The sequence below is a fragment of the Oryza brachyantha genome, chromosome 1, assembly GCF_000231095.2.
Source record: "Oryza brachyantha chromosome 1, ObraRS2, whole genome shotgun sequence".
In the NCBI taxonomy this organism is placed as follows: domain Eukaryota; kingdom Viridiplantae; phylum Streptophyta; class Magnoliopsida; order Poales; family Poaceae; genus Oryza; species Oryza brachyantha.
Window position 1 is genome coordinate 27,601,335 of NC_023163.2, and position 12,452 is coordinate 27,613,786.

General features: G+C 44.1%; 2 protein-coding genes across 2 annotated transcripts; both read right to left on the reverse strand.

Moving 5' to 3' along the window:
- Positions 1–905: 905 nt before the first annotated feature.
- On the reverse strand, positions 906–3,130 carry LOC102712323 (WUSCHEL-related homeobox 5). Its single transcript, XM_040529426.1, has 2 exons — positions 2,638–3,130; positions 906–1,557 (listed from the first exon to the last, which is right to left on the reverse strand). Exons 1-2 carry the CDS (start codon positions 3,128–3,130, stop codon positions 1,097–1,099), a joined length of 954 nt encoding a protein of 317 aa, XP_040385360.1. The 3' UTR covers positions 906–1,096.
- A 5,747-nt stretch (positions 3,131–8,877) lies between these two features.
- LOC102702614 (60S ribosomal protein L36-3-like) lies at positions 8,878–11,874 on the reverse strand. Its single transcript, XM_006644922.2, has 4 exons — positions 11,812–11,874; positions 11,556–11,682; positions 10,123–10,322; positions 8,878–9,090 (listed from the first exon to the last, which is right to left on the reverse strand). The coding sequence occupies exons 2-4, from the start codon at positions 11,652–11,654 to the stop codon at positions 9,060–9,062; spliced, it is 330 nt and encodes a 109-aa protein (XP_006644985.1). The 5' UTR covers positions 11,655–11,682; positions 11,812–11,874; the 3' UTR covers positions 8,878–9,059.
- Between the last annotated feature and the right edge of the window lie 578 nt (positions 11,875–12,452).

The following is a 12,452-nucleotide window of genomic DNA, read 5'->3' on the forward strand; positions in this document are numbered from 1 at the left end:
TTCCGCATTTAAATTCCTTTCGATATGTCCTGCTCTGTTTTATTTTTGATATCTCCATTCCTGTCCTTCTATTTTCACGGGGATATTTTTGGAGTTTTACGATCGAGTTGGAATTTTGTTCTTTTCAGGATAGTTACACTTTAGCTATATTCATCCCCCTCTATAGCCAAATCCGATCTCACAGGTTCTTGGGACAAATCCGGGTCCCACAGGAAATCTTCGGCATTGCCGTTCTGATCCCTCAAAAAGAAATTACCAAATGATGTACATTTTGTAAAGTCTCACGGGTGATTGTTTGGATTTTTCATAAAAAAATTAAATAACATATTTACAAATAAAAATAAACTATAAATAAAACTTTATATACGAGTTTTTATCAATCTACAAACAAAGACCGGGAATAATATATGACAAAAGAACTTCAAAATCTAATCCAAATTTAAACTCAAAAATTCAAATATGACCTTATAAGCATAAATATAAGCGAAAGACGAAGGTGTTAAAGCTCACAAAATATCGATTAGGAAAAAAATGATGATATAAAAAGTTACACGAGAGCACAGGTGATAAGGTAGTGGATTTTCAACTGTCATTTCTTGCTTATCATCTAAATATATTTTTTTAAAATAAAAAATAATATAATATATTATTACATATATAACTATAAAATTATAAATAGAAATTTGACTTGTAAAAATCATAAAAGAAATTAAAATAGAACTGATATACTGTTATTTTTTGTTTGAACTTATAAAAATGAATTTTAAATTTCTATGGTTATGAAGTAATATATCTTATATTACTCCATCTTGTTTTATATTTGAATAACTATTTATGTAATATGCAACAATGTCATCACTAGCAATGAAAACACTCTACCCAAATGGTAAGACCACACAGTTGGGCCCAAACATGGATAACTTCATTTCAGCGACACACTTCAAGTTGATGAAGCGGTTACACCTTCCTTCCTCTAATCCCTTGACCAATTAAACCAAACAACGATGAAGATAAACTTAACAAAACACGACGGGTCCATTCACTCATCGGGCAAACAAATCTCCACTCCACTCCACGCTCACTCTCATCTTCAAGTTCAGCGGCCACCACCGGAATGGACGCCGAAGAAGTCGTAGAACGGAGGAGCCTCGCTGTTGGGGCGCCTGTCCGAGCTCTCCGACTCCCCGGAGAACGACGCGGGCGCGGACGGCGTCGTCAGGGAGGCGGCGGCGCAGGCTCTCCCGGCTCGGCGTGGCTTGTGATCCGGCAGCACGAAGGTGGGCCGCAGAGGGAACAACTGTAGGGTCTCGCGCCCGGCGCCGCCGCCGCCACGGCCTCCCGCCTCCTCCGCCCTGTCCCCAACGCCGCGGGCAGCAGCCGGTGCGAAGTGCTCGCCGCCCGGCGCCGTTAGCTGGTACATGCTGGTGGCCGGCGGCTGCACCGAGACCTTGTCATGCGGCGGCGCCTCCATCCCTGTGTACTGCACGGGCGTCTGCTGCTGTGGGTAGTAGCCGGCGTTTGCCGCGGCCGGCATGAAGGTCGGCGACCTGTACATCACTGCAAGAATCGAAGTGCATGGATACAGTGCAGAACATGTCAATAGATACACATGGAGAATTGGCATTTCGGAATCGAAATGCAAACAAAATTTGTAAAGAACAGATTCTAATGATCATGCTAAAGAACACATTCAAAATGCCAGTGTCAACAGCGATACTAGTTGGTGGATTGGTTGGCGCGTGTACTGACCCACTCGTGGAAACATTTTCTTGTCCCTATATATTACTGTAGTAAGTGATGGCAGGTCAGCATTTCTTGGATGGGAAAGGAACCAACTCAAGGAAGGTTGTGTCTGGTCGTTTTGGCCGTAGCTCCCCTGGGCCGTGCATGCATGCACAGAAGGTCAGCAGCACAGTGCCACAGAAGATTAATGGTGTGAAGCTACAAAAGGGTAGCAGCAACAGCTACACAGGCAGGCAGGCAGGCAGCGTTAAATCGTGTGACCGTGACTAGGAGGTTTCTCTGCTCCACTGCCGCTGTACAGTGGGTAACAGTGGACAGCGGAAAAAAGACAGGTGATAGGAAACAAGGGATGAAATGGAAGGAGAAAATGGACAGGTTTACAGCAGTAGTAGCATGATCAGGGTGATGCACCGATGCATGCGTATCGTGACAGAAGTGCTACTGTAGCAGATAGCAAAGCAAGCGTGTAGTGCGAGTGCATGCAATGCAACGCATGCATGAATTAAGGCGCTAGATACAAAGAAGACAGCTAGTTGCAGTACTACGGTGCTATACTTCGTCATGCCGTTTTGGCGTTGGGCACCAACGGGTCAAGGTCAATGCTGAAGAATGGATGTTACTATATGCCAAGTATACTTTGTCATGCCATTATATTCATGCATGCGCAAAATGATTTCATATTGGTTTCTAACACAATTGGTCAACGCAAGAAATGCAAGAACTGAAACGTCAGCAAGAGTACTTTGACCTCTACACGCATGAGAACCAAGAAAAATGAATCGAGCCAGGTGCATGACACCGATGTGTAAAGCTAAATTAATCATGACATGCCAAAGAGAAGATTTATTGCATGACATTAAAAGCAAGAGAAAAGGTTGGTTCAATGCGTACCACCACCACCGGTGTTGCATGCGGTCGGAGCCGACGGCGGCGGGGGCATCGCCGGCGGTACGGTGAGCGGGAACGGACGGACGAGGGGCCTGTGGAGCACGGGCAGCGGCGGCGGGCGGCGGAAGAGCTTGCTGAAGTAGTCGAAGCTCTGCTGCTTCTGCTTCTGGCGCTGGCGTGCCTTGTGGTTCTGGAACCAGTAGAAGACGTTCTTGCCCTCGATGTGGCCGTGCTCCCGCAGCCTCGCCGTGATCTGCTGTATCTGCTCGGCGGTCGGCGTGCGCAGTCCCTGCCGGTACAGCCCCTCCAGCACGGTGATCTGCTCCTTGGTCGGCGTCCACCGCGCGTTCGCCAGCGCTGCCGCCGCCGCCGAGGCCGGCGACAGCGGCGGCGAGAGCGGGGACGCGGGATCGGATGCGAAGCCCGTCATCCCCTGGTGGCGCTGGCCGAGTTGGTGGGCGCCGGCGCCGGCGCCGGCGCCGCCCTGCGTCGTCTCCATGGCGGCTTGCTCTTCTTGCCTTAGCAAGCTCGCTCGCTCGCGCTTGGGTAGCGTTCGCTCTTCCGCTCGCGCGTGTGTGTGTGCTGCGCCGAGCGGGCCGGTGCGTGGTTTTTATGCGTGGTGCATGGAGCGCGTGCGCGCGCGGGCGCGGCATGCAGATGCAGCGGCTGTCGCCTTGCGGTCAAGGGGGGCGTACGTTTCGACGTTTTGTGAGGAAATGGAGCCGCGTAGCGCGGCGGTCGCGTGCCGCGCGCGGGCCTTTCGCCCTGCGCCCCTCTCGCCACCGTGGGTCGAGATAACTACGCACCTTACCACGTGCGGTACGTGACGTACGTCCTTCATGATCAGGTGCTAACTGCAGGTACAACATGTACTGGCGCCTGCATGTACACAGCGACACAGAGCGAGCGTGCGTGCTGCGTGCACGGAGCCATCGTTTCGATCGGGTCCTACTCAGCTCCGTGTAGATCACCACGGGTAGAGGCGTACGTGATCCAAGCGATCATCGACGTCGTCAATCGGTCGATCCAGGCGTGCCCATCGTGAGGTGAACGGAAAAGCAGTCGAAAGGACCTTTCCTTCGTTTCTTCATTCATCAACACGAATTTTTTTTTCCAGATCGCCTTGAACGCTGCACGCCGTAGCGCGCGGCGCGTCGATCGGGGAAAAGAAGTGTGAGTAAAGTGTGCGTGCTGTTCGACGTGGGCTCTGAAAACAATGGTGGGGAGGAGCAAGCAAAGGAAGCGGCCGGCCGGCCGGCAGGGAGAGGCTGCGGATCGGGCGCATGCATTGCTGCAGCTAGCGGTGCGAAATTTTCCAAGGAACGGAACGGCTCGGCTTGCCTTTGCCTTCCCAGAAGAGAAGTAGAGTACTACGTAGCTAGCCGATCTCTGCTAGTGTAGCTTGCTGCTCCAGCCAACCCCAGCCGTACGATCGATCCTCGTCGTCGTCCTCGGGAATGATGGGAATTCTTCGCTTGTGGCACCGGATTTTTCGTTTTACGGGCGAGATCTCGTGTGTTTAGCCTATTTCGGTAGAGGGGGACTGGAGCTAGCATCGCGTCGCGTCGTTGGCTCGCTGCATTCATCGCCTCTGCACGTATGCGCTAGCTCTCTGCTGTGCCCGTAGGCTACTTTTGCAATGCACGACTTGCATCGAGTTGTTCCATCGCATTGCATGCTTTGACTACCACTACTCCTGAACAATACTAGTACAACTATGCGGATTGAATTGCCTTGATAAACGGTATCTGCATTTGATTGGGCACGTTGATTTATGCTTGCGTGCTTGCTCAAAGAAAGCTATGCCCACCCAAGTTCTTGAGCCATTCTACGACATCAATGCAAGAGATCCACATCGATCTGGCCATTCGATTCTGTGAGAGGCTAATTAATTCGGCGTGATGCAGTTGATTGCAGCATGCGTGCTCATATATGTGCCCAAAAGAGGGTTCTACGAAATGATAAATCAGCAAGTTTTAAAGGCCACTTTACTGCGTGCCTATGCATGGTAATCAGCTATCACGAGCTCACAAACAATGAAGAGGACACAAGGCCGCGACCTGAATGATTCATATGGGGACAGAGGGACGCCGGCCATGGCTTTTACTCTACTGGGGACGGCAGCTAGGCCTGCTATAGGTAGGGATTGAAATGGCGAGGCACGTTGGGAAATGGAGACAGAGGCTGATACCGATGCAGACCCAGTGTATGCATTGTGTTGGGGACATGCATGCAGCTACGCAAATGCAAGGCGCTCGGCGTCAATGGGAGAGACGGCATGCAGACCGGACGGTTCAGGAGTCGGATATTGAGAATATCGCTTCCCGTTTCCCCGTAACGTGATGTGAGAGAGGAGGAGGAGGAAGCCGAGACGCTGTGCTGCATCGCATGCACGCCTGCCTGCGTCGCGTTACTCCTCACGAGCTAGTGTAGTGTAGGGAGGCAGAGAGAGAGCCAGACGAGAGGAGAGGAGGAGGAGACGGGGACGCTGCAAATTGGCGCTTGCTGCGCGCGTTGGGAAATGCCATGCGTAGCAAGAGGCTACCGCCGCGTCTTCTGCCTCACCCAATCGCGCCTCCGGGTGAGCAGTGGCAGCGTGATGAGAGAGCCTCGTCGTTGTCTCGTCTCTGACTAGCTAGGACATGGATTGACTTTGATCGGCGACAAATCTCTTCACAAGAGATCTGATCTGAAACTCCGGAACCAGCACCCCTGATGACCTGATCCGAGTTAAAAAAAAACTTCACCGGCCGGCCGGTTGGCCAAATCAAACACCGGAGTAGGTTAACCGAGTGAGGCATTGCTAAGAGCAGGTTCAATAGCTAACTAATAGCTTCAATTTATCTATAGTTAATCTAATAGTCAATTCATATAATAGTTACCTACAAAACATTAGTACATGGTCTCATATGTCATACATACACTGTGTATTATAGTCCGTGTGCAGCTGTCTACAAATTAGTAGCTCACATATCTTCGCTCTCCCCTTTTATCTTTTTAAAATATGCTTATAGCTGGCTTATAGCCTGCTATTATACCTGCTCAGCAGGCTATAAGCTAGCTATATGCTTATGTGGAGGAAAGAGGAGATGAGAGAGAGTGTAAGCAGGTTGTAAGCTTGTAGCCAGTTTGGGCACATGAACCAAGAAACTCAGTAAGAGTGACATATAGGTCCTGCATTAATGATGAAAAGCTAACTGGTACATGGGTGAACTAAGAGAAGACTATAAAACTTCTTATAGAAGTCTTGTTGGCTATATTATTAACCTTGCTCTAATACGAAACCACAAGATCCAAGGCCCGGGCAGTTGCCTGGTGCAGTGCAGGTGCAGGTAGACGCCGGTGGAAGGCGACGCGAGACATCCGCGTCGTCAAAGAAATCCTAGAATTCCGGGCATGTAGCGCAATGGTGCGTGTGCCATGCAACATGAGGAGCTTGTAAAAAAAAAAAACACTCGAGCTGTTGAGCAGCTGCTGGAACAGACATTCTGAACCGGTAAAAAAATAATTAGTGGACACGAGATGGCGAGAAGCATGAGTACAACGAAGTTTTCTGGGAAGATGATTTTTTTTTCCTGGGTTAGTTTGATTGCAGCAAGTGAAAATGTGTGCATTACTTGGTGAGCATGGATCAGAAAATGTATGCTAATACAGTGGAAGCATTAGCTGCTGTACATAGACCTGCAGCTTCTAGGACAAGTACAAACAGTATAGACACTTATTGTCTATTTGACGACAAACGTAGACAGCTAAATAAACAGCTTGTACAATGACTTGCCTATTTGTTTGTTTGCAAAACATTTAATTTATCCTTTGACACATAAATCAAGGTGATCAAAGTACTAGCGAATAAACGAGACGGGGCATGCAATAGTGCTAGCGATGTCGGTTTGGCATTAGAGCACGTACCCCTGCCGTCTCTTCGCGAAGAGACGTTGTCGTCTGTTAGATGGGACAGGTTTTTCTTTTTTGCAAATTTCGCAATATACAGACGGCTTAAAGACAAACATTGTATGAATTTGTCCATAGCTACAAAATCTTTTCTAAACAATCAATTTGCAAATGAGTGAAACATCCCTGCGTTGATTTGTCGCCGTAAAAAAATAAACGCATTGCAAATGCGTGCAGTAAAAAATTGCAAATGCGTGCCGTAAAAAATAAACGCATTGCAAATGCGTGCACTAGTTGGTAAATGCGGATCAGAAAATGTAAGCGAATCAGAAAATAGAATGTCAAATGAAATTCTGTGTCTAATGTTGATGAATTGCTGTGTCCAACTGTGAGGTTCATAGCTTGAGCAATTTGAATTGTATAGCCAACTACTGGCTTCAATTTATCTATAATCAATCTAACAGTCAATTGATATAATAGGTAGCTATAAAATATACTATAATGTCCCACATGTCATAGATATACTATGTCTTAGAGTTCGTCTACAGCTGGCTATAAATTTATAGCTCATTGTTCTGCTCTATCCTCTCTTACTTTCTTAAAATATATTCATAGCCGGCTAATGTACCTGCTCTTACTCATTTCTAGGTCAGTTCCACCAAGTCTAGGTTATCTAACCACCCTCGTTTTTCGCGTATACATTTCTCGAACTTCTAAACGATGTATTTTTATAAAAAATTCTATTAAAAAGTTGTTTTAGAAGGTCCTTTTGAGATTTGTAAGTTAAGAGCTAGACAGAGTTGAAGGAGGAGATTTCTGGGATCCATGAGGGAGCGGATCCTGATACTGTTATTTGGGAGTTAGAGAAATCTAAAGTTTCCTCTGTATAAGATCAATGTATAGAGCTCTTTCTTTTAGAGGTGTGATTGTAGCTAGGATGGTGGATATTTGGAATGCTCCTTGACCTTTAAACGTAAACCATTTTCTCTGGCAAGCGGATAAGGACCGGATTCAATCTGTTTTCCAGCTTAAGAAAAGAGGTTGGAGAGGGTCTGAATTTTGCAAACTGTGTGGTCAAACAGAAAATGCTAGACACATCATTTTTTATTGCCCAATGGCTTTTTGTGCTTGGTGCGTGTGCAGAGATGCTTTTAGTTGGAGGGAGATACCTAGAGATTTTGATCATTTTTATTGGATGATTATTGGATAGGCTGTTAGTAGAAACGACAGATTTGGGGTTATGATTCTTGCTGCAGTCAGCTAGAATGTCAGAAATGACATGATTTTTAGGAAAAATTAATCTCTTCTCCTGTAACGATTATTTTTTAAATTCTTTATCTTCTCAGGAACTAGAAGAGCCTTCTGAAGAGCAAAGAGGAGGCAATGTTGAACCATATGACAGCTGAATTATAGGAGGGAGTTACATGTTTGTCGCAGAAACGGACTGGACTGGGAGATAGCTAATGGATACTTTGTGTTTTGTGTTAGCTTGGGAAGCTTTTGTGGCAGTTTTACTTTTTGGTCTCAGTAAAATCTGAGCTTAAGTTTGCTAGTAGAGATGCTGTGATCAATGTCTGCTCAACCCCAGCAAAAAATACTTTGTTTCTCTTGTGGCTTTCAGTAAAAGCCAGACCACGAGCCTATTTTTTCAAAAAAACATATTAATCTATTTTATATTTTTTAATAATTAATAATTAATTAATCATATACTAATCTATTGTTATATTTTACACATTAGATAACTAACCCTCTCCACCTCCACTCCCAAACGCGGCCTATGTCCGAATACCTACAAATGAACGTAGTTTTCTTTGCTTAATGACATAGTCACTTAAATATCAATCATCAAATACGTATATAGCATAGAATGAGAGATAGCTATGAGTAAAATATTGTGATTTGAACAAGAGATGATTGATGTGGCAATTGAATATGCGAAATTTGAATTACAGAACTGCAAGGCAAATTAGTTAAGAAAAATAAATTAAATGTCTCCTATTAAATAAGGTGATATTATAGAATAAGGTAGTGGTATAATTGATATAGTTATCCAGAAATGCAGTTATATGAGGACAGATTTTAATTTCAGAAATGTAGTTATTATGGGACAATCGTAGAAGTTCTTTTTAGATGACTCTAGGCCATCAAGTGCGTTAATAAATAACCATAAAATGGACAAAATTTGTGTTGGCGTCGGCTGTACTGCAAATTTGTTGGGCCATCTCAACGTCAGAAACCATATCGAGCGAAAAGATACGGCGCACAAGGCCGATCAACTTATCATACAGGAGTGGAGCCTTTTCAAGAACGAAACCGACACCAAGTGACCAAACGTAACACAAGCGGGAGGACATGAAACAAAATCGTGGGTAACCACTAACCAGAACAATGGCCAGAGTATTAGTCACTGTAGTATCAAAAAATCATGTTACGCAGGACTAGCGTCGCAATGTTCTCAACGGAGCACCTCAGGTCTAGAGCATGCTATATGAATTTAATACATTAAAGATTGCAAAAGAATTCTCAACTTGGAACTTCTATTTCTTCTTGTCAGTGGTACCAGCAGACCTGCAAAACAAGAATATACTCATCAGTTTGCTAATTGTCTTAGCATGGTAAATAAAACTCATAGCGATTTCCCATTTGCATAACTTAGATCATTTGGTCTGCATAAAAGAAAATAATGAAGCAAGAAGCAAATAAAAGGGGTACACTATGACTAATGTTCAATTAACTGGAAAAGAATACTCATATTTCTACCTGCATCAAATAAAGTTGACCACTAGGACATTTTTAGTTCGAATTATGAAAAATTATAGACCTAATAGATAAATATCAAAATAATGGCCTTATTAATTTGCTTGAAATACATTAAAACATAAAAGATAGACAGAAGTATTTAGATACTGTCGAAAGAATAATAATTAAATGCTAGAAAGCAACCTACAGAATTGCTGCGTAAAATCTGGGCAGTGAGATTTGTAAAATTTAGAGCAGGTACAATAACAGGCTATAAGCCAGCTATAAGCATATTTTAAAGAGATAATAGGGGAGAGAGAAGAGAGCTGGGTGAGTGCCAAAACCTTTTTTTCTACTCAAATAGAACATTTTGCTAAAGCTGGTTTAGAGAGAAATAAATATGAGAGAGAAGAGAGGTGAGCTACTAAGAGCAGGTACAGTAGCAGGCTAAAAGCCAGCTATAAACATATTTTAAATAGATAAGATGAGAGAGAAGTGAGCTGAGCTAATAATTTATAGCCAGCTGCACACGGGCTCTAAGATAAAATATGTGTATAGCATATGGGACCATGTATTAATGTTTTGTGGATAACTATTATATAAATTAGCTATTAGATTGGCTATAGATGAATTGAAGCTAGCAGTTGGCTATACTATTGAACTTGCTCTTGCTCTAATTTGTAGTCAGCTGCACACGGACTCCAAGATAAAGTGTGTGTATGACATGTGAAACCATGTACTAATGTTTTGAAGGCAACTATTGTATGAATTGGCTATAGAAGAATTGGAGCTAGAAGTTGGCTATACTATTGAACTTGCTCTTAGAACGAACTAGACTAAGGCACAGAAAAACAAGCACACCTCATCTTCCTGATAACACCTGCCATCTCCTCTCTCTTCTTCTTTGCTCTCTTGTGGGTACCAAGTTTTCTCTTTGCGACCTTCAGTGCACGCTTGTCCTTTCCAACCTTAAGAAGCTCGGTGATGCGCTTCTCATATGGAGCAAATCCGGCTACCTCCCTAATCAAGCCTCTGACAAAATTCACCCTCTTGGTATTTTTCTGCAGTAAGATAAGAAAATATGTATTAGCAGAAAAGCTATAGAATATAGCTTGGGAGCGGTGGCAACGGACACTGTAATTCTCTTCAGGAAGATGAAAAGCTGCAGGTACCAATTAATATGTTACATAAGAGGACCAATTAGTGGCAATTCTAAAATTCCTTTTGGAATCTGACATAAGGGGACAAATTACTAGTAATTCAAAATTGCAGACTAAAGAGATCTCAACATCAATTGCTGGTAACTCAAAATTTTCCAGTTCAACATAAGTTGACCAAACATGACTTGATGGCTGCTTTTAATTTTAAAATAAGAAAGATTCAGAAGTTACTACAAAGATGTTAACAGAAATATTATCTTTTTTTTAGTTCCTGGTAAACAATAGGTCCGTGCAGAAAATAGCAATCGATTTTTGTTTACATTGTAGCTACCATACCGCATCAGAAACAGAAAACATACAACACAAATAATTAGACCATGTGAAAATAGAGTAGTGGATTTAGTGAGCCATTTTATAAACAAAATCATAAAGTGATTATGCTTCCACATTAGCCTCACAAAATAAATATCTGCCTCCAGGACTAGCAACTTGGAGTTTAGTTTTCCCCAAATAGCCAAAGTTGAGACGAGGCAAGAAAACAACGTAGACACAGGTAAGACAATCTAATGAGTTTAATGTAGAAAAAAGAAAATAGAGTAGAGGATTTAGCGAGTTATTTTAGAAACAAAATCATAAAGTGATTATGCTTCCACGTTAGCCTCACAAAATAAATATCTGCCTACAGGACTAGCAACTTGGAGTTTAGTTTTCCCCAAATAGCCAAAGGTGAGACGAGGCAAGAAAACAACGTAGAGACACATGTAAGACACTCTAATGCTGCTTTAATGTAGAAAAAAGATGCACCATTGTTCTGAAGATACTTGCAACTCAACACGACACCATTTCAGGCTATAAATCTATATATTAAACACAGTCGTCTTGGTTAACAGCAAGATGAAGAAGCACAAGTGCACAAGCCACTACGCACCAAATGTACTCATCTCAAATAGACAAAGCACTAATTTAACAAAACATCAATCGCATCTCAATGCCCAATACGCCAGAATGAAATCACCGAGCAACCAAAATACCGTACAGACCTACACACATAGGGGACGCATCCATGTCACAAAAACCAAACATGATCTACAAGACGAGATGAATGTGGACAGCCAAGGGAGGGAGGTGATTTACCCCCTTGCGGTCGGACGGGCGAGGCGGCAGCTCGCGCTTGGTGACGACGTGCCCCCTGTTGATGCCGACGAAGAGCCCCGACTTGGGCTGCGGCGCCATGGCGGGGACCCCTCCCCGCTCCTGTGACCTGTGGCGAACGCGACGGAACAAAACACCAAACAAAATCGATCAGACAGTGAAATCTAAGAGGAGAGAAGGCCAGAGATCTCGAGAAATGAAACGCGCGTGTTTGCGGCGGCGCTCGGTGGCTGCGTACCTTGGATGGCCGGGAGCTTCAAAACCCTAAGCCGCCGGCTGCGTACAAGGAGAAACCCTAGAGTTGGAATGGGTGTGCTTATATATAGAGGCGTGCGATGGATTAATGGGCCAATCGTAATGGGCCTTCTGAAGTTCCTAGGTCGGGGTGTATGGGCTATTGGGCCGTGCATAAGCTCTCCTCCTTGTTTTTTTTAGCTAGCGTTTCATGTTATCTCGTGAAGAGTTCTACCCCAAATGATCAAATCTCCTCCTCCTGCTCGTTTTTATGTATTTGCACTCATTCAGTCATGCAAGTATGCAACAACGAATATACCACTCGCCATTGGTGACGTGGAGTCGTGGAATATTTTTTTTTGTTATTTCAGCAATAGAAACTGTCGACGACTGTTTTCAGTAAGTGCAATACTACTCGTAAGAGTTGGTATGTTCAATCTCTCGAGGAAGAACGATTTTCTGATAGATGTAGGACAGCGTCTTAGACTCCCATTCCCATTGAATGGTTTTATTATACTGCAACTGTTGGAGTGCAAATGAATTGCTCATCTTTATTCATCAGCTCAATATTTTGGACTCAATTGATTGGTGCATGCAACACACGGTTAAATTTACCACCCTGTAATTAAAAAAAAACTGTAAATT

Bases quoted from the DNA above. Each gene is read 5' to 3' on its own strand.
- LOC102712323 (XM_040529426.1), bottom strand. From the start codon at position 3,130: ATGGAGACGACGCAGGGCGGCGCCGGCGCCGGCGCCGGCGCCCACCAA. The intron at 1,558-2,637 runs GTGGTACGCATT...CGATTCTTGCAG, and splicing joins CGCATGCAACACCGGTGGTG to TGATGTACAGGTCGCCGACC.
- LOC102702614 (XM_006644922.2), bottom strand. From the start codon at position 11,654: ATGGCGCCGCAGCCCAAGTCGGGGCTCTTCGTCGGCATCAACAGGGGG. The intron at 10,323-11,555 runs GTAAATCACCTC...ATCTTACTGCAG, and splicing joins GCCCGTCCGACCGCAAGGGG to AAAAATACCAAGAGGGTGAA. The intron at 9,091-10,122 runs GTGTGCTTGTTT...CTTGTTTTGCAG, and splicing joins GGTGTTATCAGGAAGATGAG to GTCTGCTGGTACCACTGACA.